Genomic DNA, 27145 nt, shown 5'->3' with positions numbered 1-27145 from the left:
TCTAGCCTGAAGTGTACGTCATTTCTAGCCTTAAATTTTGGGCGGAGTCAGCAGTCTTTGTACAAAGTAGTAAGTCTATGGTTTACAAATTAGTTAGAGTCTGGTCTATGGCAGGGGGGGTCGACTCGTAAACGTCAGATTGTTCAAAAAACGACCAGAAATGACGAGACACACTAATACACTAACAATAACACCAAAATGGGAACGAAAAATACGAGATGCCAACAAGCTGTTCAAATATTTCAAATAAATATAGACAAACTACGGTTATAGACAATTATCGATAGAAAAATAGAAATCCGTATATGAAGAACTTGATAATATTGAGTATTATGCCAAACTTAAAGTTAAATTTTGCGTATGAAAGTGTAGTTTTTCTTACTTGACACAACGCTCCCTTGAACTTCTGCAGCACCCCCCAAATGCAAAAAATTTAAAAACGCCTAGCCAGACTTCCAAAACGCCCACAAAGGGGCGCTGGCACCCTCGTTAAGAAACATAACTTCTGGAAGTGGTGGGCACTCCTTCCGCCCTTTTAAAATATTGTATTTTCTAGAATTTTAAATAAAATATAGTAATTTGAAAATTCTATCGTTTTTATTTTTGTTGAAAAGCCTTATATTTATATATAGTTTGAGATAATTATTTCAAAAAAGTTACCATTACCATTTACCATTGTAAGGCTGAGTTGAGTAACCATTATTAATCGCCTGAACTCTTTTTATAAATGTCGCGTTTTAGCCGTGACCTTTCTATTTTTGTTTACACTGAAATAAATAAATTTAGATAGTGAAAGATCTTCTTTGTAATATTAATATTATAATTTTGAAAATATGTAATACAACAAATTTCAATATAAATACCATTTAACCTGAAAAATGAATGATAAATATTTCGGCGGGTGGATTCGACATTCAGCCGCGGCGAAGTCACGCCCAGCCGGGAGCTTAGTACTTCTAGCCGTTTACGTCACTTCCGGCCGCTGGCGAATATCACTTCTAGCCATAAAAAATCGAGGCAGTTGGCGGTCTTTATATAAATTAGTTAGTCTGTGGTCTATGGTCTCCAGTCTGATCTGTCAGTTTGGTGTATTTTTAACTGCGAATTACAAATAAGCTAGGATTCTAGAACGTAGGCAAACAGTGAAAATGAAATAAATTCGACTGTCAAGAGTTTAACATTTATCGCAACAATTAATCCAAATGATATAAGATCTTGGCGAAGTTTTATGTCTGATTGATTTAGTTTGTTCAGCGGGTTTGTTGGAGGATGGTTTTTCTGAAACTTCAGAATTATCTTATTCAATAACAAGTGAGTAACAGTATTGATATTATGCATTACCTTGACCTTGTTTGCAATAATATTTTATCATTTGTTAACTTACAATCGAGTGTAACATTCAAGGCCTGAAAATAAACAGGTAATTCCTCAAAACAAATACACATTTCCTAAACCAGGAATGATCAACACGCTCTGCCAGCTAATCACCCACGGTCCAAAACAATGAGCGTTAAACATATAAACAAAAGGAAACAGTTCTTATTTATTTGAAATTATAGGTAGGTATTTAGGAGAAGGTGAAGGTGCACAGTATATTCATAACAATAATGCAGATATTTTAAGTTTTGTAAGAGATCTTCATTTGCAAAATAAATTATTTGACTTTTATAGAAATATTATATGTATAGACATATGATGGTGCGTTGTATTAACAAATTGTCAACTTGGATCATTAATATATAAGAAAGTAAGGTTACAAGAGTAAAATTAAATAAATATGACAGTAAAAGTTAAAAGAATATATGAGATCAGAGAAATATGGGAAACATAGATGTTTTTAAACAAATTCAAAATTACATGTTTAATTGCAGTTTCAAATGCTCGTTTTAAACATGCCAACATGTTTTAAACATTATTTATTTATATTATTTATTGGTATGGCATTAACTTTGTGGAATTTCATGCTAATTTATAAAAATGAAACACTTGTATTAGACTATCAATTAGTTAGTGTTCTAATTCAAGTGTTTCATTTTTAATAATTATTTACTTTGTTTTAAAATTTTGTTATTTTTGTAGTTACCTTTTTAACATTAATTCTAAAATGGAAATTACTCATCAGGAAAATTATATATGTTATATATATATATATGGAATATTACACACTCTTATGTAGGGCTTTTTTTCTATGTAATGCGGTGGAACGGCGTTGGGGCACCTTTTTTCACAAATATGTATTTTTTGAATTTACAAAATCAATTTATCGAAATGATAAAATGTAGTATTGTAATGAATATTTAAATGATATTTGAACATTAATTTTTTTAGTAATAAGCTTGACATGAAGGGACCTTTTTTGTTTAAAAAAACCCTGCTCCTATGTATGTAATGTTCGATAAAATATATTTAAAAAACTCAGCAACAAAAACATCTAATCTTAACTAAAAAAAATTTAGGCTGGTTGTTATTATTATTATTATGATTTTAAAAAATGTTATTATGAATTAATTTTTACAGCTGTTTTGCCTGTAAAAATTAAATGGTTTTTTTAAGTATCAAAAAAAATCTGAATACATTATAAAATAGTTATAATTTTATTTCCCGACCAAATAATTAATTGAGCGTAGTTTCAGGATGTGGTGCAATGTGAAAGTGGCGACTTGCCTCTGCCGGCAGATCAGTCCTCTGGCAAAGTGGACTCAAGCCGGCAGACCCCTTCTCCTCCAGCAGCCGGTCTCCGGGAGGAGGGGTCGCGGCGGCCCGCCCAGCCGGGCGTCGCACAACTTCAGCTACAGAAATCAGCAGTACTCGGACCTAACCAACGCGGGCTGTGCCGTCCTGGCCGCAACCGCACTCGGGATTCTCCTCAATTATCGGAGGTGAATAACATGTGACTGAATAACTCTAACTTTTTCCGTTACCCCGTTTTGGATGTTATACATTATTTTTTCTCGTATATTTTTTCCCAATAATTTTTTTTATGTCAAGTTGTCAAATTTTTTAGGAGATAGAACTAAGCAATCTTCTTCTTCTGTACGTATCTTGTCAGATCCCCCTGACATCGACTATCGCTTGAGAGTAATTGTTCTTGCCTTGCGTAGATCTAAACAGCATCTCGACGGTCCTCATCCCAGTACAATCTTGTATATTCCGGAGCCAGATCTGCCTTCTGCCAACATCTTGTTAATTCTCTATTTTGCCTTTTATGATTAGGTACAATATCTGGTACTTCTCTCCTCTTAGCACATAGGACACTTTCTGGACCTTGATATCAGTCAGCAATCGTCTCCCTGCTCTTGCTCGTTGGAGCACATTTGCGTTGCTAACCATATCGGTCCATGGAATGCGTAGCATTGTACGGTGAAGCCACATTTAAAATGCCTTCAATCGGTTCATAGTGCTGATTTCGAGAGTTTGCGATTCAACTCTGTATAAAAGTATTGACCAAACATAACACCTGAGTATTCTATGCGGAAGTTTCAGATTGAGGCTTTCGTTACAGAATATTAACTAAGTACATAATACTCATCCAAATTTGTGATTATCTTTAAATGCTTGAATTCAAAAACCATATTAAGTTACAACTTCTTTTTGAGAAAAAAAGATACCCCCGCAAATTACTACACTACATATAAAGATCTACAAATTTTCTATTAGATTTACACTGTGAATTTTTTTGGGCCAATTAGATGATTGTACTGTAATAAATTTCCTAAATTTTATTAAAAGAATATAAATAAACTATTCATAAAGTAGCTATATTATATATATTTAAATAAAGACTATATGTTATCCCAATATGGGATGTATGCCAACCACCTAGAAACTTTAAATTGTCAGTTATTGAGAAAGATCTCAACTGTTGTAAGCTGTTTTAGATTGGTTGGGATTCATCGTATGTACAATTCTGGTTTTACAAGTACTAAGTGTTATTAATATTATGAATATTATTTCAGTCTGAAAAATAGATTCTTTCCGAGTGTCGGAGCTGATACGCCGATAGATTCTGAAGCATCGGGTGATTTGGTGGATGCAGAAGGGAAGAAAAAGAAAAACCACCGCAAGGAAAACATCGGTTTCCGGAACAGGAAGGCTAGTATCAGTGTTACTGTTTGTTAACATTATATTGTATAGGGTGCGTCAATATCTCAGAGTAGCCAAAATATTAAAATATTATCCAAACTTAAAGCCAGAATAAGAACCGTCATATCAGTATTTAAACACTTCATCTATATTAATTTAAATATGATATTTCTAGATTCATCAACAGAGTTGACAATATTTTGTTGAAAAGAGAATATGGAAGTTTGGGTATTTCCAGGGCTTACAATCTGTCATTGGTAAACTGTCACTGTGCAACATTCACCATTCTTTGCACGATTGAACATCCATATTACTTCTGTATATTCCACGCGTCAAGGTCTTGTGAAACATGCTTGATGTATCGAGTGATTACTCAAATCAGCCAATAACAGGCAAGCCCTGTATATGCCCAAAGTTCCATGTTCTCTTCTCCAACAACATTGTCGTCACCTGTTGTGATATCTATAGAAATTATGGCAAGAATCCCTCGGGTATTTAATCCGGTTTTCATGCACATAGATTTGAACATTCCCAAAATATTTTTTGTCATAATTGTATTAATAAAAACATTGGATAATTTATAAAGCGCCATTTTTATAAAATACTTCCTCAAAGGCTGTTTGCTGTGATATTATATGATACGTAGATTATTCTTCGATAAAACCATAATAAAAGTTACGTCGAAGGCTATCTTCTCTTTGGGATTCAGATTACCCAGTCAACTTTGACGCATCTGGTGCAAATGGCTTGTGTCCATGAGGGTCTCATAGCCATCCAACACATTTGAAAAATACAGTAATGAAAATAGTAATAATAATATTTGAAGTTGTTTTTTATTATTATTTAAAAACGCAGGATTTAACTAGCGAAGCTATATTTTTTAAAAACTTAAACTGTGGCTTAACTTTATTGTAAATTTCTTCGAGTGTCTCTTTTAACTTATCTTTTTTGAGGAGCAGGTGATCTAGAACAGTGCCAGTCATGAATAGGATTACGATGAAGAGTTCTTTACAACCTTGTTTCTTGTTCCCGTCATAATTAGTTATTATCGGCAGAATAGTATTATGTAACGAGTGGTTGTAACTGCAGATCATAGAGTATGAGAACAGAATGCGCTCGTACTCTACGCCGGACAAGATATTCCGGTATTTTGCTACCATCAAGCTCTCTTACGGTGATGCGAGCGAGGTGTACATGACTCCGGATGACTTCCTCCGCGCAATGACTCCCGGAATGAAACAACCTGATGGTAAAATACCTCCATTTCTAGGCCTGTCCAATAACCCACGCACTAACCTCTGGTTGTTTCATGGTATTTATAGGGGCCTTAAACATATTTCATGTGTTTGTATGTGTGTGTGTATATATTTTTTATGTATATTTGTCTATGTAATACGACGCTACACATAACTATATCACATGAATAGTTAAAATTATTTTAGATTTTGAAGTATGTACTTGTAAAAGTATTTTTGATAAATTTAAAATAAAGTACACTAACTGAGTGCATTATGAACAACAGCGCTCAGCGCACACGCCATTCATGAGTGGCTGTCATCCAATTTTTGAACCGCAATTTCTTGAAAGATTGTAATATTTTCTTTTTTGTTTGAAACTTGTCTTATGCTTAATATTACATATACTATCTACATCTGTCTAAATATTTTGGAAGAACAATATCCGTTCATCCAGTTAAATGATGAAATTGGGTTATGAAAATCTTAGCAACCGCCATGCGCTATAATATCTAGCTAATGTTTGAGAATGAGGGTAAAAATTGGTTTTTGTTTTGATAAATAATAAAATGTTAAATTCGTGTCATTTGACAACGAGAGTTAATTAGTGTGAATTCACACTATACTTTTTTTACTAGTAATTCATCGGTCGGGTGAAATAGATGGAAATAGTGCTATTAGCTAGGATTTACATAGTATTTATTACTTCACATAATATTTCATAAGATGAGGTTTTAGTTTAGTCCATTTAAAAATTACCCCACAAGCAATTTGGGGTACAAAATATCAACGGCCCCTACGTAAAGTACTCTATCTGCAAATCTGTTACTTTACAGGAGAGAGCTTAAAAGATTTTTCAACGTATTTTTTTTAATTAATTGATAGTTTTATCCGAAAATCTAAACTAGTATTATATATTCAAAAACACGATAAAATAATGTATGAAATCGTTTTAAAACTTTATGCCTTGTCAAAATTAAGTAGTTAGCGTTATAGGAGTTCCGTTCATTTTGAAAATTCGATGTAGATAGCGTCTTATACGCCTGAAAACTAGGCGTAATTTATTTTATATATTTTTTTGTTTGTTTACATTTGTAGATAACGGTCAGTTGATAACATACACCAAATATCTCAAAATAAACAAAAATGTAGTTAGAGTACTTTACGTAGGGTACGTCAATATAATTGCATAAATGTAACAAATCTAAAAATATATACCTGCATTTTGCAAGTACCACTAACACTTTCAGTTGCTGGGTCTGTCTACTAATGGTTGCTTTTGCTTGATCTTTTTTAACCCTTGTAAACCCATAGGTGCTGCTATGGTGTCATTTCTAATAACTCAGCTGGCGCCGTAGTAACACCATAAATAATAGGTGCATATTTTATTGTTAAAATTAAAGGTAAAAACATTTTCATAATAAGTTGTTTGGAGTCTCCGCTAGTCTTTGGTCGTGTATGTTTTTCCTACTTTAAACATTACATAATTGCAACATATCAAAGAAAATTTGTGAGACGCGAAAATATGTTTGCAGGATATCAACTGCTTTAAAATTAAAATAATTACAGAAATAAACTGTGTTGTATAAAACATGATCACTCAATAAGTTTGCGGGTGACTGATAAGACTTGAATTCTTTCTTCAAATGCACCAATAACGCCATGTAATATTAATATACTGAACGCATTTCAAAATATGGTGGCTAAAACCTTACCAGGTGATATTTTTGCATTTTTTGTCACTCTGCTATCTGCCAATTTTACTCTGGAGTGTAGTATGAATCCGCGTTTTGTCCAATGTCACATATATCTTGAAAAAATGTTTTTTATTACGCTGAAACAGCTGCAAACAATGCTCTGAATTGTTGACACATTGTCATTTTTGATCAACTGTGATCAAATGTGGTGTCCATTCAGAACAGAGCTTTCTCTTGAACAAATGTTGATGCAAAACGGGGAATACACTGTCTTCTGATATGTGTAAGGTGTCAGCTATCCCATGCAACTTATTTTGTGGACTTTTGTCATCCTAGGAAGTTATCGAGTGATGGATTATGTATGTAAACTGTTTTGTTCCCCGGCATGCTTTCCCTGGTTGCTGAATTATTCCCGTTGTGGTACGGCGCCGTGTGTTGTGTATTGCGGAGAGTAGATAATAGAGTATGAGAACAGAATGAGGCATTACTCCACACCCGACAAGGTGTTCCGCTATTTCGCCACTCTGCAAGCGCAGCATCACGATCAGCACGAAGTGTTCATGACGCCCGACGATTTCTTAAGGTCTATGACTCCCGGAGTTAAACAACCCGACGGTAAATATACATATTCTATGTGCTAGCATGATGACTCCTGTAGTTCCCGCCACCCAGATATAAGTGTCCCACTCCAACAGGGAACAAATTTTATTCCCCTATCCAATGATGAGAGTAAAATTGTTACATTTAAAAACATGCTTTGTTGCGTTCCATACATATGCATGTTTACATTGTAGTGTATTTTTGGAACTGATAAATTGCTTAATTTCATGGTTAAATTATAATTTATAATTTATAATTCTAAATTATAGTTATATAGGGTCCGCCATCTAAAGTTTTTTTTTTCAACTAGTGCTTATTTCGTGAATGGTAACACTTAGCTCATGTCTGATTTGACAGATAATTAGTTTTATCCTTCCGCTGAGCGAATATGGTTGTGTATACGCTTGAACAACGCTGGGAAATATTGCGACATTACTTTGAAAATCATGGTAATGTTGCAGAATGTGTGCGAAAATTGCGTACGGTTTTTGGAAGAAGAGAAGCACCGTCAGCTCCGTATGTTCGTTATCTTGTGAAAAAAGTGAAAGAAACTGGCATCCTCATCGATAAACCAAAGCGTGAAAAGCCAAAAACAGTGCGTACACCCGAGAATATCGATGTTGTGGCAGAAAGTGTGCGTGAAGCGCCATCAACATCAATTCACCGTCGTTCTCAACAATTGAACATTTCGGAGACATCATTGAGACGAATTTTGCATAAAGACCTTGGTATGACGCCATACAAAGTCCAATTGGTTCAGGAGTTGAAGCCAACTGACCATCCAATGCGTTTTCGCTTCGCTGAGTGGGCCTGCGATCGACTTACAGAAGATGCCGATTTTGCCAAAAAAATCATCTTTTCGGATGAAGCTCATTTTGATCTTGGCGGGTATGTAAACAAGCAAAATTGTCGTATTTGGGGCACAGAAAACCCGCACGCATACATTGAAAAGCCGGTACACCCAAAACGAGTCACTGTTTGGTGCGGATTTTGGTCCAGAGGCATAATTGGGCCATTTTTCTTTGAAAATGAGCAAGGAGTGGCCGTTACAGTCAATGGCGATCGTTATCGGGCCATGTTGAACGGATTTTTGTTCACAAAAATTGAAGAGGAGGATATTGGCAACATTTGGTTTCAACAGGACGGCGCTACGTGCCACACAGCCGAAGCTACACTCGATGTTTTGCGCCCTGTTTTCAAAAAAAAAAAGTTATTTGGCGGACCCTTTAGTTTTTATTCTCTCCTGTGTAATAAGCTGACCGTGTGTTATTGAATCAAATCATAGTATGCGAGAGATGCTGATATTTTTATTTAATATTTTTTTTGTAGGATTAAAGCGGTGATGGCTTATTTCAATTCTCATATATTCATTTTATTTGTTTATTTATTTATGGTTTGCAGACAATGAAAAACACATAACACGAAATGAAATACAGTCCAATATAATACATTTAAATATTTTTCATCAATTTGACGAGAACACAACAAACTTACAGAAACAAGTAAAAAAAAGCACAGGTTAAATAAATATATAAAGAATGAATAGATATGTGGTCGTAAAAATAAGAGTAAAATTTTTTTTAGCCAATTTTAAAATGTTGATAATTGATTTTGTACATATTGTAGTACACTCAATTCTCCTTTTTTTTTATGATGATCTCAATTGAGTATTTACCCAGCAAAATTTTGCTGGGAAAAGTGATCGAGATGTGGCATATTTTATAAAAAATATATTTTTTAATTCAGCACTATTGAAATGTGTATTTCCATTTATTAGAATTATAATCAATGTTTAGTGCATTAAATTTGTAATTTTCCATTTAATAACTTACAAAATACAATAACTTTGTTATGTTTTTTATCACCTCATGACTAATTAATAGAAAAAATTATCTGCTCAGTAAAAAAATTACACAAGAGATTCCTCCCCGAGTGCTGCTAACAACCGAGTATTTTTGTTTGTTTGTTCTTGAATGGATAGTTTTTAGGTATTAATCTGTTTTGAGGAAGTATCTGTTCAGTTTGAAGTTGACATTAAACTATGATACATGGTTTTATAATAAAGTAATTTTGTAAGTTATATTACAACTATGTTCTAGATTTTATCAATCTTCAATCTCCATGTTGTTTTTCTATTAACAAATCTACCGATTACTTTTGCACTAATAACTTTTTAATGATCTTTTGTTATTTGTGCATAAATTGTATTACATATTGATAAATGACTATTATTTCTTTTAGGTCTTGGATTGGATCAGTACAGGCGTTACGACCCAAAGGTAACAATATTAGTTTATTAATAAAAATCTAATTTTTCTCTGTGTATAGCACCTTCGTTTAGTCATTATTCTGTTGTTATGCCTGTAGATGTGAAGAAAGGGGTTTGTGAGGCAATCTTGTGACTATAGAACGTTGAAATTTATGAAAAATGGTCAATTGTCATTCATTTTCATAAATGATTTATCGAAAAATATGAAAACTTTTACTTAATTAAGATAACCTAGCAATTATGTATGTGACATTATTATTTCGTATCGAAATGTGCTGTGTGTAATATTTTTTTTTAATATTTTTATTCTCTTTAAAAAAATTAATTCTAATGAATCTGACTACCTCACTTTCCCCTGATTACAATTTTTCATAATCGTGTACATTATAATAAATGTCAGTGTGCATGATTGTTAAAGATGTTATACATATCTGTATTTCTGATTTTTATTTTATTTTATTTTCATACAATTATGTCCGTGAAAAACAACCAGGATATGATATTCATTTATATCAATGGACACCGTAGCATCATTGTTACAAAAATTTATACACTTATTACATATTTCTAAAATAATAAATACGCACCATGCCTTATTTACAACAATTTTTATCTCATTGTAAACTCTGACATTTATATTTTTGAACATTCTTGTTTCTTTCAATTATTAAATACTTAACTAACCTTTAAAAATATGACAAATTTATAAACATTTCACCTACAATCTATTCACTAATACAGTAGATTATAAAATTATCTTCGTAAGTGTTTTGAAAGGAACACATTTTCACTTAAAAATTTCATTTAATTAATGAATATGCTGGTAAACTATTTTTAAAAAAGGTATCAATTGAAATACTATATTTATTTTATTTCTTTATTATTTCACATTATAAATACGAGAGTCTAGGAAGCAAAACTAGAATTGTCCAGCTAAGGAGTTACTGAGATACATATCTCCAACAACAATGAAAAACTGTCAACAAGTTTTATAAACTACAGGCTGTTTGAATGTTTAAATTTTAAGCACATTTCTTTGGTTTTAAAGAGACAGTTTTGAACCACTTTGTAATTTTAAAATGTAACTTAATGTGTTAGCTTTATCTCGGCGTCCTTAAATCATTCAATGGAATGTTTTATCTTTGCCCCCGAGACTCTGGTATAAAACTTTTAATCAATCTCTTTATGTTTAAATGATTTATTATGTATGCCGGTTGCATTGTCTGTGTCATTAAATATGGTATGATCATTTCGGTCAGTTGTGCGGTTGACGCAGTTTAATGGAACTAACATGGAGAAATGAGTCTATCAATTGCGCTTTGAATTCTGAGATAGTACGATTATGTAATATGTATTGGGAAGGAATGTAATAAAATTTTTGTTACAATTACTATTCTATACTCTACTCTAGTTGAATGGAAAAGAAGGAAAATAGAAACACACTATTATAATATGTTTAATTTCATAATGCTTGCGAAGCATTAAAAATGTTTGATACAACAATGCAAGTGACAGCAGCTGTCAAGTAGTATGCAGTCCGCAAAGAGCAATTATTAGTATTGAGAGAGTTGCTGTTACATTCAACAGATGGTGCTGCCGTTGCGCTTAAAACAGCTGTGTTTACCTGTCACAGATAAAAACACTTCATTAAATGTGCACATATTGTAATGCAAGGTTGTGTAAAAATTTCAAAGCAATTGGCGGGTAACTTTAGGAGATTTAATATTTTCAACAAACATTTACTTTTTTATTTATATAGATACGGAGGTTATTAATTTATTTGCCCGCCTGGGTTTTAAAATTTAATAAAAACAAATTGTTCCTGTTGTATGGAGGAAAATTTCAGCATAATTTGTTGAAGACAAGTAGTTTTCTATAGAATAAAACCTTACCATGCTCGAATGAAGTATATAGATAAATGGATATATATATAGATTTCTTTCCAAATTGGTCTCTCTAATCTGTACTCCACGATAACTGAGTCCATTAAGCTGACAATCCACTAAACTTTTTTTTTTTAAATACGTATTACATTACTTGAGTGACAGTGCCGCAGGCATCCCACTCGCTCTTACTGTATGATGTATGATATGCCAACTATTTTATTTGTTTCTCTCTTCTCTCTTTACAGAACATCAACGAGGTACTTCAATCTCTCTCTATCTTTCCTTTACGCACATTCTTTCCTTTCATGAATTTGAAATGCTCATTTTCCTGCACTATTATTTTTTCTGCTTTGTTTATGAAATTCGGCGCTACATTATGCTGTTATGATTTAGATGTATTTTTAAAGAAGCCTTCTGCAGAATAGCTAAAATATATAAAGTTGCCTGGAGTAAGAATTATTTCATATAATGATATCAGCAGTCGTGTAATTGTTTTACATCTGGATGGACGAAGTTACGCAGAAATATTGCTATTATTGTGTATATACAGTAGATTCTCGATTGTGTTGTTTAAAGAAATGAAAAACGCAAAGCGTATATTCATTTATGAATGTTTGGGAAAAATTCCTTTATTGACTGGTATGTCTATTGGACAATTCCAAACATGTGGATATTTAGGTTTGTGTCAACTTTTGGTTTAGTTAAGATTTGCGCTTGTATGTGCAAACAGAACCATTACAGACATACATATGCTTTTAATACGAGTGTGTCACAGATAGGAAACTACTTAAACATTGGTTTAAATTACATTTATTTTGTGTAAAATCATTTAGATATGAATATCATTATGAATAATGCTGCAAATAATAAAATATTATAAACAATCCGAGTCTGGCGTCTACCCGGCTGGACCAGCTTTTCATAGTATGTATCGTTATATTTAAAATATGACAATAAATAACTCCATCCTTTATGAATGTCTTCAGTTATCTGTTGTCTACATCTTTAGTGACAATCTTTTTCTTCTTGGTCCGTGTAAATGATGCAGCATTGTTGTGCTCGTAAATTTGTGAAATCAAAGTGATCAGGTGTCAGTCCAGGGTAAATATAATATTCAATTTTAGAGTGCAACTCTTTATACTTACCGCATGGAGAATCCTATCCGAGACCTCAAGCATCGTAGACAAACACGCTAATCACTACACTACGGAGGTGGAAATTTTTCCTTTTGTTTATAGTCTTCAAGTTGGCATTCACCATTAGCCATTAGGAATAAATATTTATTTTCTTGTAAATAAAGTTTGAATATATCCTGATTTCTTACATCGATAACTTTACTTTATCGACATTCCCGACATTATCATCATCGACGGTTCCCTGCCGGATGCGTCTACAAAGAATAGGGAATCTACTGTATTTATAGAAATAATATGCTCTTGTGCTTTCAAAATAGTAATTTCATTTGATAATGAAATAGTCTGCAATGTGGCTAACATTGAGCTGTGTTTTTTTATTGCTAGATTTATTTTTGTGATACTTTTAACGTGTTCACTGCTGCGAACGTGCTTGTACGTCAATACTAACGTCAGGTGTTTTCTGTTGGTATTATATGCGCATGTGCGTATGCAAAATTTTGTGCGCAGTGAAACCGTTAAAAGGAGTTAGTACATTTCAAAAGTGATTTAGGAAGTACTATAAAATTAACACATTTCTGAACACGGAAAAAAGTATATTTGATATAATTAATACTTAGAAACCTAGGTACTGTGATTATTATATATTCTACCTCTTTTAAACTTTCATCATTATTTGATGAATTTAATATTTTATAACATTTTTTTATTAAAGTAGTCAATTTAGTATTCAATTAGTCAGTTAATGTATTTCCAAAGTTGATGATGATAATTTCATGTCTGTAAATAACACATTAATCTCTTAATTTTTTTATTGATTTCTGTGTTAATTCTTTTAATGCATTTTCTAAAAGTGTGCAAGAAAAAGTGCTGTATTTTTTAAATAAATTAAATGATAGTTTACTATAAATTTTGAGAGATATTTAAAAATTCTCATTTTGCACCACAGTATAATCCAGGCACCATAAGCAAAAATGCTTTGCCAGTAATACCATACGACTGGATCAACGAATAGAGATAGATATTAGATAAAGCACATATTATAAAAAAATCGCATTATCCACCTAAAAAAATTATTTCAGGTCATTTAAAATTCAAAGAGAATGTAAAATTGTAAACATATTTTTTGTGCTACAGGACTCTTTAAGCGGAAAGTATTAAGCAATTACTTAGTATTTATTTGTTCCATATTCATTGAAAAAAAATAAGAATCGTAAGAATCCATAAAAAGAAAAAAAATTAAAATAATACTAATATTTTTACTTCTAAACAATGACAATCAAAACTGAAAGCAAACAATTATAACTCAAAAATCTAAATTGACTGTTTCCGTAAAAAAATGTAATGATCCAAATCACGGACAAAGCGGGTAAAACCGCTAGTTTTATATTGATCAATAGTAGTTTTCTTTGAATTTTTGAAGATCTGCAATTTGAATTTATATGCATACGGATTTAGCAGGTTTGGAATAATGCGCTTTATGTATACATATTTTATTATTAGATGAAATATGTATTTTTAGTTTACCATCAGTATTTAAGGGTACTTAATATAATACGTCACTGGTTCATCAATATACAAATAGTAAAAAATAAATATCTTATACAAATTGCACTAAACACAACATCACTTCAGTTCTCATTTTGATTGCTTCTACGATGCTTTAAAATTGTACTACTTTAGAGTAGTTGTACTATTGTACTATTTGTTGTAAAATTGTACTATTTTAGAATAGCTCCGTCAATTAATTAACGGAATAATTTTTGGAATCATGTTGATGTTTTTGACATGATAATCTCATGAAATTATTATTAATTAAAAAAATTAAACTACATATTTTTATGGTTTCCCGTTACCCGCAAGAGATGCGGATTATTAATTTTTTTCTGTGTGTATACGAGGCCAATTTTTCCGCTAATCGAAATTAATTTTGACCGAATGTACGTGTACATTCAGAGACCACGGAATGTCCTCGGGCCAATCCATTCGATGAGTGCGCTTTCCAACCTTTAAATTTATCATTGCGTCATTTGGCATTTTGTGAATGCCGCTTTATTTTATGATATATTGATGAACCTACACCCAAATATTAGTTGATGCAATCTAAATTATTTATATTATGTAGGAGATGGTGTAGCATTTATATTTTTTAGATAAAAAAAAATATTTTAAAATAACTTTAGCATTATGGAAACATTTTTCTATGTTTATACAATTATTAAAATTTTCATATTGGTATTTTTATAGAGTGTGCATCAACGGTTGGATCTGGCGTTAGATGAAGACTCTATCTTTTACAAACTCGGCTCAGCGGGACTGATCACTTTCTCTGATTACATATTCCTATTGACTGTGCTTTCAAGTAAGTATACATTTTGACTGTACAATTATCCTTGATATTTTATCTCCGTATTGGACCCGGTATATTCTGTATACATATGTTAGAATGAGATAAGTAAAACAACATAATAATTATTTTTTATGACATTTATTAAACATTCAATTCGTAATATCAGCATATAAATATGTTTACAATTATAATTTAATAATTTTTATAATAAGTTACAACAATCAGACACTTTTGAAGAATAACACAGATAGGGGGTATACATATAGATTTCTCAAAATAGTTTAAATTTTTCATAATATTTAATCATAAGGTACAGAAGACTCGCGAGAAGTAAATGGAATAAAACATCTGAGTGCAAAATGTATGTCAGTGACGAAGATCAGAACTTCGTAAAATTTAAAAAAATTGTAAATGAGTAGACAAAGTATTTGTTATAAAAATAGTTTTTGTCAAAAAGTAATTAATTTTTTTTATCATATAAAAACAATGAAAATGTTTAAGATCAGACTGCAATAATACCTTTATAATAAATGGGATAGAAAAAACGACTATAAAAGTTTTACACAAAGCGGGTTCGGGTTTGGCTTTTCATTTACTGCGGGGTTTTAAGCAATATTTTCTTATAATTAAGTACAATAAATTAAATAATTTGATCTACATATACTTTTTAACATAAAAGGACAACATCGATTTATAAATATGTATTTTTTAATACGTGATCTCGTGTATTACGTATATTTTTGACAAATAGTTATTTGGCGGGTATATTTATATAGGTTTCTAAATATATATTTTTTATAATAATTATTTTTCGTGCAAATTTATTTTGATTGTTTAAATCACCTGTTGGTATTTTCAATCAACATAGAAGACGAGTAAAATAAATAAATATGAAATTTCAAATTTATTCTCAAATGTGCAAAGTGCAATAATGCTGACACATATTCCCAAAAATTGTGCTCTTTGTTTGTTTTATATATTTTTAAATAATTAAATTACTAAGTTGATAACCCCATTTTATAAAGGCTCGTTAATTTCTTTTGAAATGGTTTTTATTGAAGTTTTGTTTTTAACCTACTGGAATAATTACACAGACCGACACGATTTTAATATTTTTTAAGTTTGCACGCTCTTACTTAATTTACGAGCATTGATAACTAATTTGAAGTTTTTGCGTTTCACAATAGAATTTTTGAATCACTCACGATCTGTTAGATTATGTGTGAACCATAAAGGCTGAAGACCAATCTATGCAGTTATATATAACCCGTGAGCAAAATTTCCTCCCACTTTACTTATTTCAACTTGAAACATGTTCCCATTTTGGTTAAGTACTTGGTATGCCATTCACTCGGCAATGGTTGATTTACATGTTAAAGTAGAAGTTTGTCAGCCTGTGTGATTATCGTTCCAGTATTTAGTGCTCCGTATCTCCCTTGCCGCCTTTCTCCTGCCTATGCGGTCTCACCATGTTGTAGTACGTACTCGCGTCGTAACCGAACATTTCAAAGTCTGTTCCATAAACTTTCAAAAGATCATCGAGATTTTGTTTATCTAATTGTTTGAAATATTTTTTAAGCAATCTTTTGGTGTCTTTTCCGTCTTTGGCTTTATTCATTATAGTTTTGACTCGAATTCTTTTCTCCTTGACCGGTTTGAGGAGTAGAGTTTCGAGCCCGGCTTGATAAATAACATAGTCCGAGTCGCGTTTTAACGTTTCCACTTTTGTGATAATGGTGAAATTGATGTTACACGGTGTACAAAATTTGTAAAATGGCGCCCAGTGCTCGTCGAAAACCGTGTCACTACCCTTCATTTTGTAGTTTTCCGTTATATATCTAATAAATTCATAAAAAGTTGGACCGTAATTCTTAATCTTCCCAAATTTGTATTCCGTTTCATTCCTATACCGCCTTATCATATCTAGACCCATTTTACGGTAAAATTTCTGTCTGTACCTTTCTAACTTATTCCTGTACGCTGACAGCAGTCTTTCAAATGGCTCCCTCACCGTGAGGAAGGATATGGCTCCCGGCAAGCTGGTCTCCAGGTAGTCCAGGGAGGGCCGGGGAAACTTCTTCCTCGCCAAAATTAGAGGCGTTTCTCTGGTGTGTTTGAGAAAATCTTCTTTGTAGCCCCCTAAAACAGTCAACAACCCGTTAACATCCTCACTCGACCTAAAAACAATGTCAGCTCTTTTCTTTTTATCGGAGTGCATACCTAGAATATTAAATTTGTACATCCAACTGGAACTAGCGGCCTTGAAAATATTACACCAAATCAAATTATGTTCCGGCGCTATGAAGAATTCCCAATGGTTTGGTTTTCCTATTTTATGCAATCCGCGTTTTACGCACGTTTTCCAAACTTGTTTCTTGCGTTCCTCGTGTTCCTTTTCCATCCGACTAATATCTATATCCGTGTAATCTTCGTAATTTTTACCATTCCAATGTCCTTCGTCAAAATTTTCGGCCCACTTGTTCTGAAATAAAGGCAACCGTTTTTTTTTTAAATAAAATAAATATAGTTTAGATGAAAATGAAGGCATTTAAATAATATTAATATCGATCCCCATTTAATGAACGTCTATGAAACAAAAGTCAATCGATTCTAGTTTGAGAATGTACGGGTACAAGGTATTGACAATGACATTCTAATTTGTATAATTACCTGCCAAAGCTCTGTTTCATTGCTCGCATATAGAATATCTTCGGTTTTCTCAGTTATCTTATTATTTTTAAATATTGTCAGTCTCATAATTAACATGTACACCAGAACCCAAAGGAAAAATGTGCCAGTCTTAGCGATGCAATGTACATATCTAGTGCTAACATGCCTTACTTTGTCTTTACAGTATATCCTAGCGCAGGTTAAGCTCAACATATTCCTTTCAGGAAATTACACCTCGATTTCTCGCGATCCACCACTCCTTAAGCCGGTGAAGAAAATGTGTATTTTCTTACAAATTTTGGCACATCTGTTATTTCTCCCTTCTTTTAAATATAGTTGACAAATTGCTCGGTGATCACATAAAATCATCTCAGTTTTGAATCATTTCACATTCAGATACTTTTGTTGGTATTCTTTAGGAATTGGAAATATAATTAAATAGAAAAATAGGTTTTCCCTTCAGTTTACGCAATGGGAAATCTACTGACACGAGTATTAATTTTACTTCTTTATTATTTTAATTAAAATTCAGTAAAAATATAAATTGTTTTCTTTTGAACTAGTATTTAAAAGCTACAGAACACTACCCCATGTCATGTTTCTTTACAACACTTTTCCTACTGAGCATGTCCGACATTATTGATTTTCTTCCTGAAAATGTTTCCACTTACAATATTTACAATTGTATACCACAGACACTGGAATCATTACAATTCGTACCATAGACAACCTCAATTATATTTCTTTATCATATCACTGCCTTGAAAGAATTAATATTATTTATTATTAAAAAAATATTTACTGTTTTATTGTACACGGGTGTTTTATTAAAAAAAATAATTTGAAAAATTAAGTTACTATTACAATTTTTTTTTTGTGCTTTTTTCACTCTTTTCTTATTTATTTTCGAAGTTGAATTCATAATTTTTTTCAAATTAAATAAGTTACCTAATGAAAAAATTCTGTAGGAACCAGAATTTTGTAATATTTTTGATTATCTATTTTTTTTTATTATTTGCAGCATCCAGACGCCATTTTGAGATTGCATTTAGAATGTTTGACCTGAACGGAGATGGAGATGTTGATTCGGAGGAGTTTGAGAAAGTAGCCACTCTTATTCGACAGCAAACCAGTATTGGATCTCGGCACAGGGATCACGCTAACACGGGAAATACTTTTAAGGTAGGTACCTACCTGCATTCTATCATTTTACTTATTTACTCTTCAGCAAAATACTTACGAGCAAATATATTTTTCAGGGGGTCAATTCGGCATTGACCACTTACTTCTTTGGGCCCAATATGGACCAAAAATTGACAATTGAGAAGTTTTTAGATTTTCAACATCAACTACAGAAAGAAATTTTATCCCTCGAGTTTATGAGAAAACATCCAGGTATGTACACATATTCTTTATTATTTTTTAGCTATGGAATATATATAAAATAAAATACTTTACAATGTCCTATATTTACATTGAATAAAGTTTTATTGCCATTAATCCCGAAAACAAAGAAGAATTAGAAATATTAGCAGTGGTGCAACAACCAAAACTGCATTTTGAAATATCTTAAATTTCTCTGTCTCGTGTAATACAATAGCGCTTGTTTATTTACATATATTTGAATGCAGATGAAAATGGTAACATAACTGAAGCAGAGTTTGCGCAGCTCTTATTGGCTTACGCGGGCTACCCACAAAAGAAGAAATCTAGAATGCTTAAAAGGGTCAAGAAAGCGTAAGTAATTTGTTTATTGAACTATGCTAACCTCACGCTAAATTTATGTGTTTATTTTATGTTTTTGATCAACTTTAAATTTACAATTGATTGAATTGAAACTTAAAAGTTATTGCAAAATAAATGTTTTTAGGTTCCGTGATCACGGTGTCGGGATATCGAGGGATGATTATTTGAAGTTTTTCCATTTCTTGAGTAACATTAATGACGTGGATACTGCCCTCACTTTCTACCATATTGCCGGTGCTTCTATCGACCAGCCCACTCTGAAGCACGTGGCTCTCACCGTAGCACACGTCGACTTGAGTCCCCATGTAATCAATGTCGTATTCACCATCTTCGATGAAAACAGTAAGTCACGAGAACTGCCCTTATATCGTGAATCCTTCAGTAATGTGTTATCGACCTAAACAAAGTTTATTGGATACAGAACATTTGAAAACTCAATGTATAGTTTCGAAATACGTGTTTTAGACAATACATTCTACATACATTCTATTGATATTTCCTACATTATTTAGACTTGACTTTTACAGTATGTTGTTCTGGGAAAAAGTGAAGTTCAGAACTACACTACAGTACAGTCGCGATATAACGAATCGCGATATATCGAAAAATGAGGTATATCGAAAAAAAAAACCAAATTTATTCCCTAAAACTAATTTTTCATACAAAAATGCATTTATATAACGAAATCCCGTTAATATGTATAACAAAATCACTTTTGTCCCGTACGAAAAAATGCCAATACATTTATGTAAATTTATGACGAAATAAAAAATGTTAAGATAAAAATTTTTCAAAGTCGCGCCGCCACGGCGCCGCGCCATATACCGATGGTTTTATGGCGATTTTAAAAAGTAATTCAATACGATATCCTGCCAGCTTGAGTAATTAGTAATTAGAGTCAATGAGTAAGTGAAATGATTAACTTTAACAATAAAAATTCTTTAGTTGTGTCGCCTACTTTCAAAATCCGCCAAATCCAATTTTAAAAGATTTTAAAATAAATACTCTATCGGAATACCAATTTTGGGTTTCATTGTTTAAAAAATTTATGTACTTGAAAACCCCGCTAAAAAATACTTAAAAACAGTGTTGTATTTCAAATTCCGATATATTCATGAAATTCGCCTTCTGACCTATATCGGTCAATCAGAGAGCGGGGATAGGTAAAAAATTAAGATTATGTCATTATCGGTTTGTGTCTCGTGTTTTTTTTGTTTTTAAATACTGAAAAACTTTCCAAAAAAATGGGGAAATTCTTTATTTTATAATATTTTATCTAAAGATAGACAAATCTTTGAGACATAAATTAGGCATATTTTTGTAAACTCGACTTATATGGATCTGGCGGATTTTGAAAGTAGGCGACACAGTTATAATCTGTCTCTTCTTATTTCAATGAAATTATTTCCGTGGGCCATAAAAATTCTCAAATTACAGTCCACCTGCTTATCTCAATGGTAGACATCTTTTTATCTCAATGAAATGATTCTGTTGACAATAATAATCCTCGAATTGTATCCGTCTTTTATCTACATCGTAAGGGCTTTTGTCCACTACACGGAATTACACCGTCAAAAATTTACCGTCCGGCACGTCAGTTAGCGTTTTAAAACTACGATTTTCCGATCGAATTTACGCGCAACGTGTTCACGCACCGATCAAGAGCTCCGATCCGAAGAAAGATGGACAAAGTCACAAGCCAATCGTCATTTTAAAACGCTCACTGACGTGCCAGACAGTAAAATTACACGGAATTCCGGGTTGTGGACAAGCGCCCTAAGTGGCCGTTATAAACGCGGCGTAATGTCGCTAGCAGGTGTTTTTGCCTAGAATTTTCACTCATGAATTACATTAAATTATAGTAACTTTAAACATAAAGAGTAAATCCAATCACGAGTAGGCATAGGCTATGAAACTTATAAAGTTGAAGCCTGAGTAGGGACATGATAAACGGTGTTGCATAAGCCGTAGCTAGATTTCAGAGTCACTTGGACGTTAGGTAATTTAAAAAAAAGCGTAGTGTCGTGCAAGACAATCTACTGGTCTATGAGTACTGGCGGAGTAACGTGTTACGACGTGCGACATGCACGCATACTTACAAAGCACGCCACACGCGCAAACACAGAAGCGTTTGTGTATTGGCGATTTTAATCCCGATTTTTTTTACAACTTATTTATTTTCGTTGCTGCAAATGAATAACTTTATGATAACATTTACCAGACCCAACATTACAAAATTGTTATATTTCAACTTTGGCCATTAAAAGCAACTAGGAATATTCACGTTTTTCCGGTTTTAAAATCACATTCTCATATTGTGTACAAAATACATATGAGTATCATCGTTTACCGCGGCACTTTTATCACCGTAAGGTTAATAAGAAAACTGTGAAAATTCTATCGTATCTAATGACGTACATCGAAAAAAAAATTCCTAAAACCAATTTTTCATACAAAAATGCATTTATATAATGATTAATATGTATGTATAACAAAATCACTTTTGTCCCGTACAAACAAATGCCAATACATTTATGTACATTTATAACGAAATAAAAATGTTAAAATATAAAAATATTTCAAAGCCGCGCCGGCGCCGCAGCATCTGCCGTTTGCAGACGGTTTTTTTTTATTTTTTATTTTTTTATTCGGGAATTGTACAGTAGAGTGGTCCGTTGATGTATGAAAAAAAATATTAATTTAGATATCAAAGACAAATTGGTCTAAAAAGTTGCATTTTGGATTACATATAACGTAAAAATATAAAAAAAATATTCCATACTACTTTTGGCCCTAAACGCTCAAAGGAATTGGTTGCGCTCTCTGTGTTTTTTTTAGATCCTGGTACTTTTGAAATGTGTTAGAATTTTAAGTGTGATTAAGTATAAATTGAAGATTATCTTTACAAACAATTAAAATTATTTTAAATACATTATGTTAATTAAAAACGACAAACACACCAAGATTGAAATTTTTACGTTTTGATATTTTTCAGCGATATCCTCAATTTCCACAAAATATGAAATTTAATTTTTACAAGAAAAAATTATATATCAATAAAAGAAGAGTCATTACGCAATAAAAATGCATTTTTAAATTTAGAAATTGGCTTTATATTTATTTTTCAAATCATAAAAAAAACGGAATTCACAGATTTTTCTATATAAAGCAGAGTGCGAAAATAAAAGTAATTTTTATGATTCACACTGTTTATTACTATTGAATGATGGTATTTTAGTCCTGTACTTCATTTTCGTTCGTATAACACCATCTTTTGCTTTCGGGCCAGTTACTGTTATCGAGGCTTCTGTCACCATTTTTACGCGGCGTTCCACAAGGCCTACATGTAACAAGGGATTGAGGATATAGTAAAAACTGATCTTCGATTTATTAAAATCATTTCTTAAAAGCTGTCCGATATTTTAATTAAGATTGGTGGTTGTGTAACTTATGATTTAACCCTAATTATTATTTCTATGTAGTTGGTAGCTTGAAAATTGAGCTTTGGTAACTTAAATAACCTTAAGGTTAGCATCTGTCTTCTTCCGAGTTTCGATGATTCTTCTCAAATTTAGGTCCCGATATAGCTTCTGGTATCCGATAACAATGTTGAAACTGAGTTTCGAGGATGAACAAAAAAGCATTCCTTTGAATGACAGAATCTTTTTTGATTTTAAATCATCCCCAAAATTCCGGATATACTTATTATTTCAATTACATAAATTGCACTAACCTATGGTTTTCTTATTACAATTAACCACACTGAAGCGTAAACTTTGACAATTATTTGTGTATTTTAAAATAAACAGTTGTCAGTTATCGAGAGTGTGCCATTTTTCCAGGTTGTTGGTTTACGATTTCAGGTGAACAATGTTCGATAGTAATAGATTGACACATATGGTCCCAGCTTAGAGTATGTAGTAGGTTTACAGTTACAGTAAAAAATCTATAATAGATAACCATTCACAAAACTTAAAGCTTTTCCAGTTGGATTAGAATTTCCCCGAAGATCAGATGTGGGACCATCATGGGTAAATAAATGTCAAAACGGTAATGCATTAGAATGTAGGTAATTCACAAATAAACCACTGTAATGGTATATTCTATATTTATTATAGATGCTGAATTGCTCCATTTTTCGAGCCCGTATTAAATACAATCCCATCGCAGCTTAGGCATTGAATATTTTCAAGCTCCAAACTGTTGCTCAAAAAATCATTGAAGATTGAATCTGAAATATATTTGCCAGCTCCAAATATTGGTGAAGTACATATGGCTTGTAGTCTTTTAGAACAACAAAGTCAAAGTTGCAACCCATCGGTCTGAAAAACCAAATCGTTTACACACACCTGTTATAGCAGGAAGTTGTAAAGTTTTCCTCTTGGATGGTGTGGGTTCAGGAAATGATTTTAAACTCACTGATTCTGTAGTTTCCTGTAAATATTAATTCCATTTTCTTTTAGACAAAGGTGTTGTAACCTTGTTTTGATAATCGATAATTTTTCGATTTGTTTTTGAAATTCATCTGTTTTTTCGATGAAAAAATTCTCGCCAAATATGGGAAAATCTACATCACTACGTCTATGGTAGTAGCGGGTTTAGCTTATTTCTTGAATATTTTTGGCATATATTTTGTGGCACATTTTATAAAACTTTATAAAATAAAACTAGAACTTTGTTTTTAACCACATCCATTATTGGTACTTTTCTCCTACTGGTTTCGGCAAAAACCTTGTTGTCTTCTGGAATATACATGTACATGTCTATCCCTGAAGATAACAAAGTTCTTTTTGAAACCGGTTCGAGAAAAATTTCAAAAATAAAAGTGGCTAAAAACCAAAATCTAGTATTATTTTATACAGGGTTTAGATGAACTCATAATAACTTTAATCGTTTGTTAAGATAATTTTTAACTTTTAAATTATAAAATATTCTAAAATTCATTTTTATAGTACAGGGATCTAAAGAAAATTACGGACAGCGCTACCGATTCCTTAGAGCTCCGCGCGCCGGCCAAATACTGATGGATATAATGACTTACTAAAACAACGCTACCTATTTATAACAATGTAAATTGCAACTTTTGCCTTTATGTGCTTTTTAAGTAAAGTATATTACATATCGTAACATTTAATTAGAATTACTTAATTACGAAATGACAGCTGGTAAAGCGCAAAAAATGGCTTTTCCGAAAACTTTGAGCTCTGGTTGAGGGCCAAAAGTAGTATCGAATATTTAAAAAAATATTTTTCTCGTTATGTGCAATACAAAATGCAAATTTTTAGACTGCTTTCATTGTTGAATTCGCCAAAAAACGTCATCGGCTCACCCTATTGTACAGCTTTACATTTAGTAAAAGTATATAATAAGAAAATAAAAAAAGCCAAGTACACAATTCCACAATTCCCAATTTATCGCCTTTTCGGCGGCGCGCGGCGGTATTTTGACACCCAGAATGGTTAAAAGTTTCTATTACAGACTAGCTTAATTGTATATAAACCGCCGAGTCCGCCCAAAATCCACACCTGGATGTGACGTAGCTCCCGGCGGGGCATGACTTCGCCGCGGCTGGAAGTCGAATCCACCCGCCAAAATTTGAGAAAAATAAACAGTATCCCTACGAAAATTACAATATGTACTTATTGGGAACGTGATTTAATCTTTGAATGTCAGTCTCGGTGTGACGTCTGTGGGGTTAAGTTTGTTCCGCTTCGGAACGCATATTTACGTAAATTCATTTTCGCTTGACGATTGTTTTCGCGTAAACTTGTATCGTTAAAATTCATTCAAATATTTAGTGGACTATTTTCGTACGGCATTTTGTGTAATCTGTGTATACATATACTAGTGTAGCGTAATTTATTATTTAAAGTACATTTCGCAAAATTTTGTGAAACTTGAAATGGCTTCAGGGCGTAATAATTCCCGCAAAACTTTAACTATCGCACAAAAAATTACGATATTGAAGGACATCGACAACAAAGTGGACAGTAAAGGCAAGATAGCCGTAAAATATGGTATTCCGGTTTCCTCTCTCTCTACAATTTTTAAAAATCGGAAGAAGATTGAAGATGCATTTGATAGATGTAAGGCGAACGGTTCCAAACAGCGTGTACGGCCTGCCAAATTTGAAGAATTGGAAGAAAAATTGTTCGAGTATTTCTCCCAAATCCGATCAGCGAATATATCTACATCTGGTTTAATGCTGATTGAAAAAGCAAAGTCGTTGGCTCATCAGATGGGAATTGATTTTAAGGCATCAATTGGGTGGTTAGATCGCTTTAAAAAGCGACACAACATTGTTTCCCTCGCGGTTTGTGGCGATTCCCAAAAAGTTGATGGAGAGGAAGTTTCGAGCTGGATAACGAACAATCGGCATATTTGGGAGAAATACGACGCAAAAAATGTTTACAACATGGATGAAACTGGTGTTTTTTATAACATGATGCCAGATCGAACACTAGCTCTCAAAGGAGAGAAATGCCACGGAGGAAAACGTAGCAAGGAACGCCTGACGGCTGCGTTGTGTACAAATATGGATGGATCCGATAAAGTAAAGGTCACAGTCATCGGAAAATATGGAAAACCACGATGCTTCAGAGGCCTTACTTTTAGCACATTTCCCGCAGTTACTTATTTCCATAATAAAAAAGCATGGATGACGCGGGAAATATTTAAGACCTTCGTCATTATGATGCAGAGAAAAATGGCAGCACAAGATCGTAACATACTGATGATTTTGGATAATTGTTCAGCACATTACGCGCCGGAAATTGTTGCGCCAAACATAGAATTTTTGTTTCTACCTCCCAATACTACGAGTGCACTCCAACCGCTAGATCAGGGTATTATACAGAATTTCAAAAGCCATTACAGAAAAAGTCTATTGCGTTCCTGTATTATACAGGTAAACAATGGCTGTTCTGCGGAAAACTTAAGAAAATGGACAGTTTTGGATGCATGTCGAGCTATGAGTTTAGCATGGCAATCGGTAACATCTACAACAATCGCGAATTGTTTTAAAAAATGCGGATTTTCTTCGCTGCCCGTAGATGAAATTGACGCCCCCCAAGCGAACTTAACAACGGGTGAAATAGTTTTGTTGGGATCTACAAGTTACGATGAGTTTATTTCTTGCGACCGTGAAGTGATTACGTCTGATGTTTATGTTCCCGTGCCTCCCATTACAGCATCTGAGACGAGTGATGAGGACAATAATGAAACATTGAATGAGGAAAGCAATGAAACCTCGTCTGTTTCGTTACCGTTAACTTCCGAAGTTTTTCATGCCTTAGACGTTCTCCAACGATACGTATCAGGAAGACCAGAATTACCGGAAGATGCATTTTCCCACTCTGATGCATTGGCCAAAATAATTATACGAGACTGTGAAAGAAATGTTAAAACTAAACAGGGGAAAATAAACGATTATTTTAAGTAACAATGAAAAAGATTATTTTAAGTCAGCAATGTTAA

General features: G+C 32.8%; 3 protein-coding genes across 4 annotated transcripts in view; 2 read left to right on the top strand and 1 right to left on the bottom strand.

Annotated features, from left to right (window-relative positions):
- Positions 1-1032: 1032 nt before the first annotated feature.
- The window catches only part of Tsr1 (Tsr1 ribosome assembly factor), a 231511-nt gene continuing 205398 nt past the window's right edge, over positions 1033-27145 (top strand). The window contains exon 1 of the mRNA XM_088260736.1: positions 1033-1054. The gene's annotated coding sequence lies outside the window, so the exon portion shown is untranslated. The remainder of the gene's footprint in view (positions 1055-27145) is intronic.
- Positions 1033-27145, top strand: part of LOC148309013 (calcium uptake protein 1 homolog, mitochondrial-like) — a 30146-nt gene continuing 4033 nt past the window's right edge. The window contains exons 1-10 of one of the 2 annotated variants that reach the window (XM_088260738.1): positions 1033-1311; positions 2634-2879; positions 3957-4092; positions 5173-5332; positions 9857-9894; positions 15151-15265; positions 18945-19105; positions 19183-19318; positions 19555-19660; positions 19794-20011. In XM_088260738.1, the coding sequence (XP_088116864.1) occupies positions 2635-2879; positions 3957-4092; positions 5173-5332; positions 9857-9894; positions 15151-15265; positions 18945-19105; positions 19183-19318; positions 19555-19660; positions 19794-20011 (1315 nt within the window). In that variant the 5' untranslated portion in view covers positions 1033-1311; position 2634. Of the gene's footprint in view, positions 1312-2627; positions 2880-3956; positions 4093-5172; positions 5333-9856; positions 9895-15150; positions 15266-18944; positions 19106-19182; positions 19319-19554; positions 19661-19793; positions 20012-27145 lie in introns of both variants that reach the window. The other variant, XM_088260737.1, reaches the window with a different exon arrangement.
- LOC148309014 (carbohydrate sulfotransferase 11) lies at positions 15350-18657 on the bottom strand. The gene is made up of 3 exons (XM_088260772.1): positions 17924-18657; positions 17474-17735; positions 15350-17392 (listed from the first exon to the last, which is right to left on the bottom strand). Exons 1-3 carry the CDS (start codon positions 18134-18136, stop codon positions 16671-16673), a joined length of 1197 nt encoding a protein of 398 aa, XP_088116898.1. The 5' UTR covers positions 18137-18657; the 3' UTR covers positions 15350-16670.

The sequence above is a fragment of the Brachycentrus maculatus genome, unplaced genomic scaffold (genome assembly GCF_059751285.1).
Source record: "Brachycentrus maculatus isolate JH-2025_06_01 unplaced genomic scaffold, ASM5975128v1 h1tg000142l, whole genome shotgun sequence".
In the NCBI taxonomy this organism is placed as follows: Eukaryota; Metazoa; Arthropoda; class Insecta; order Trichoptera; family Brachycentridae; genus Brachycentrus; species Brachycentrus maculatus.
Note: the sequence above shows the minus strand (reverse complement) of the source record. Positions and strands in the feature narration are given on the sequence as shown.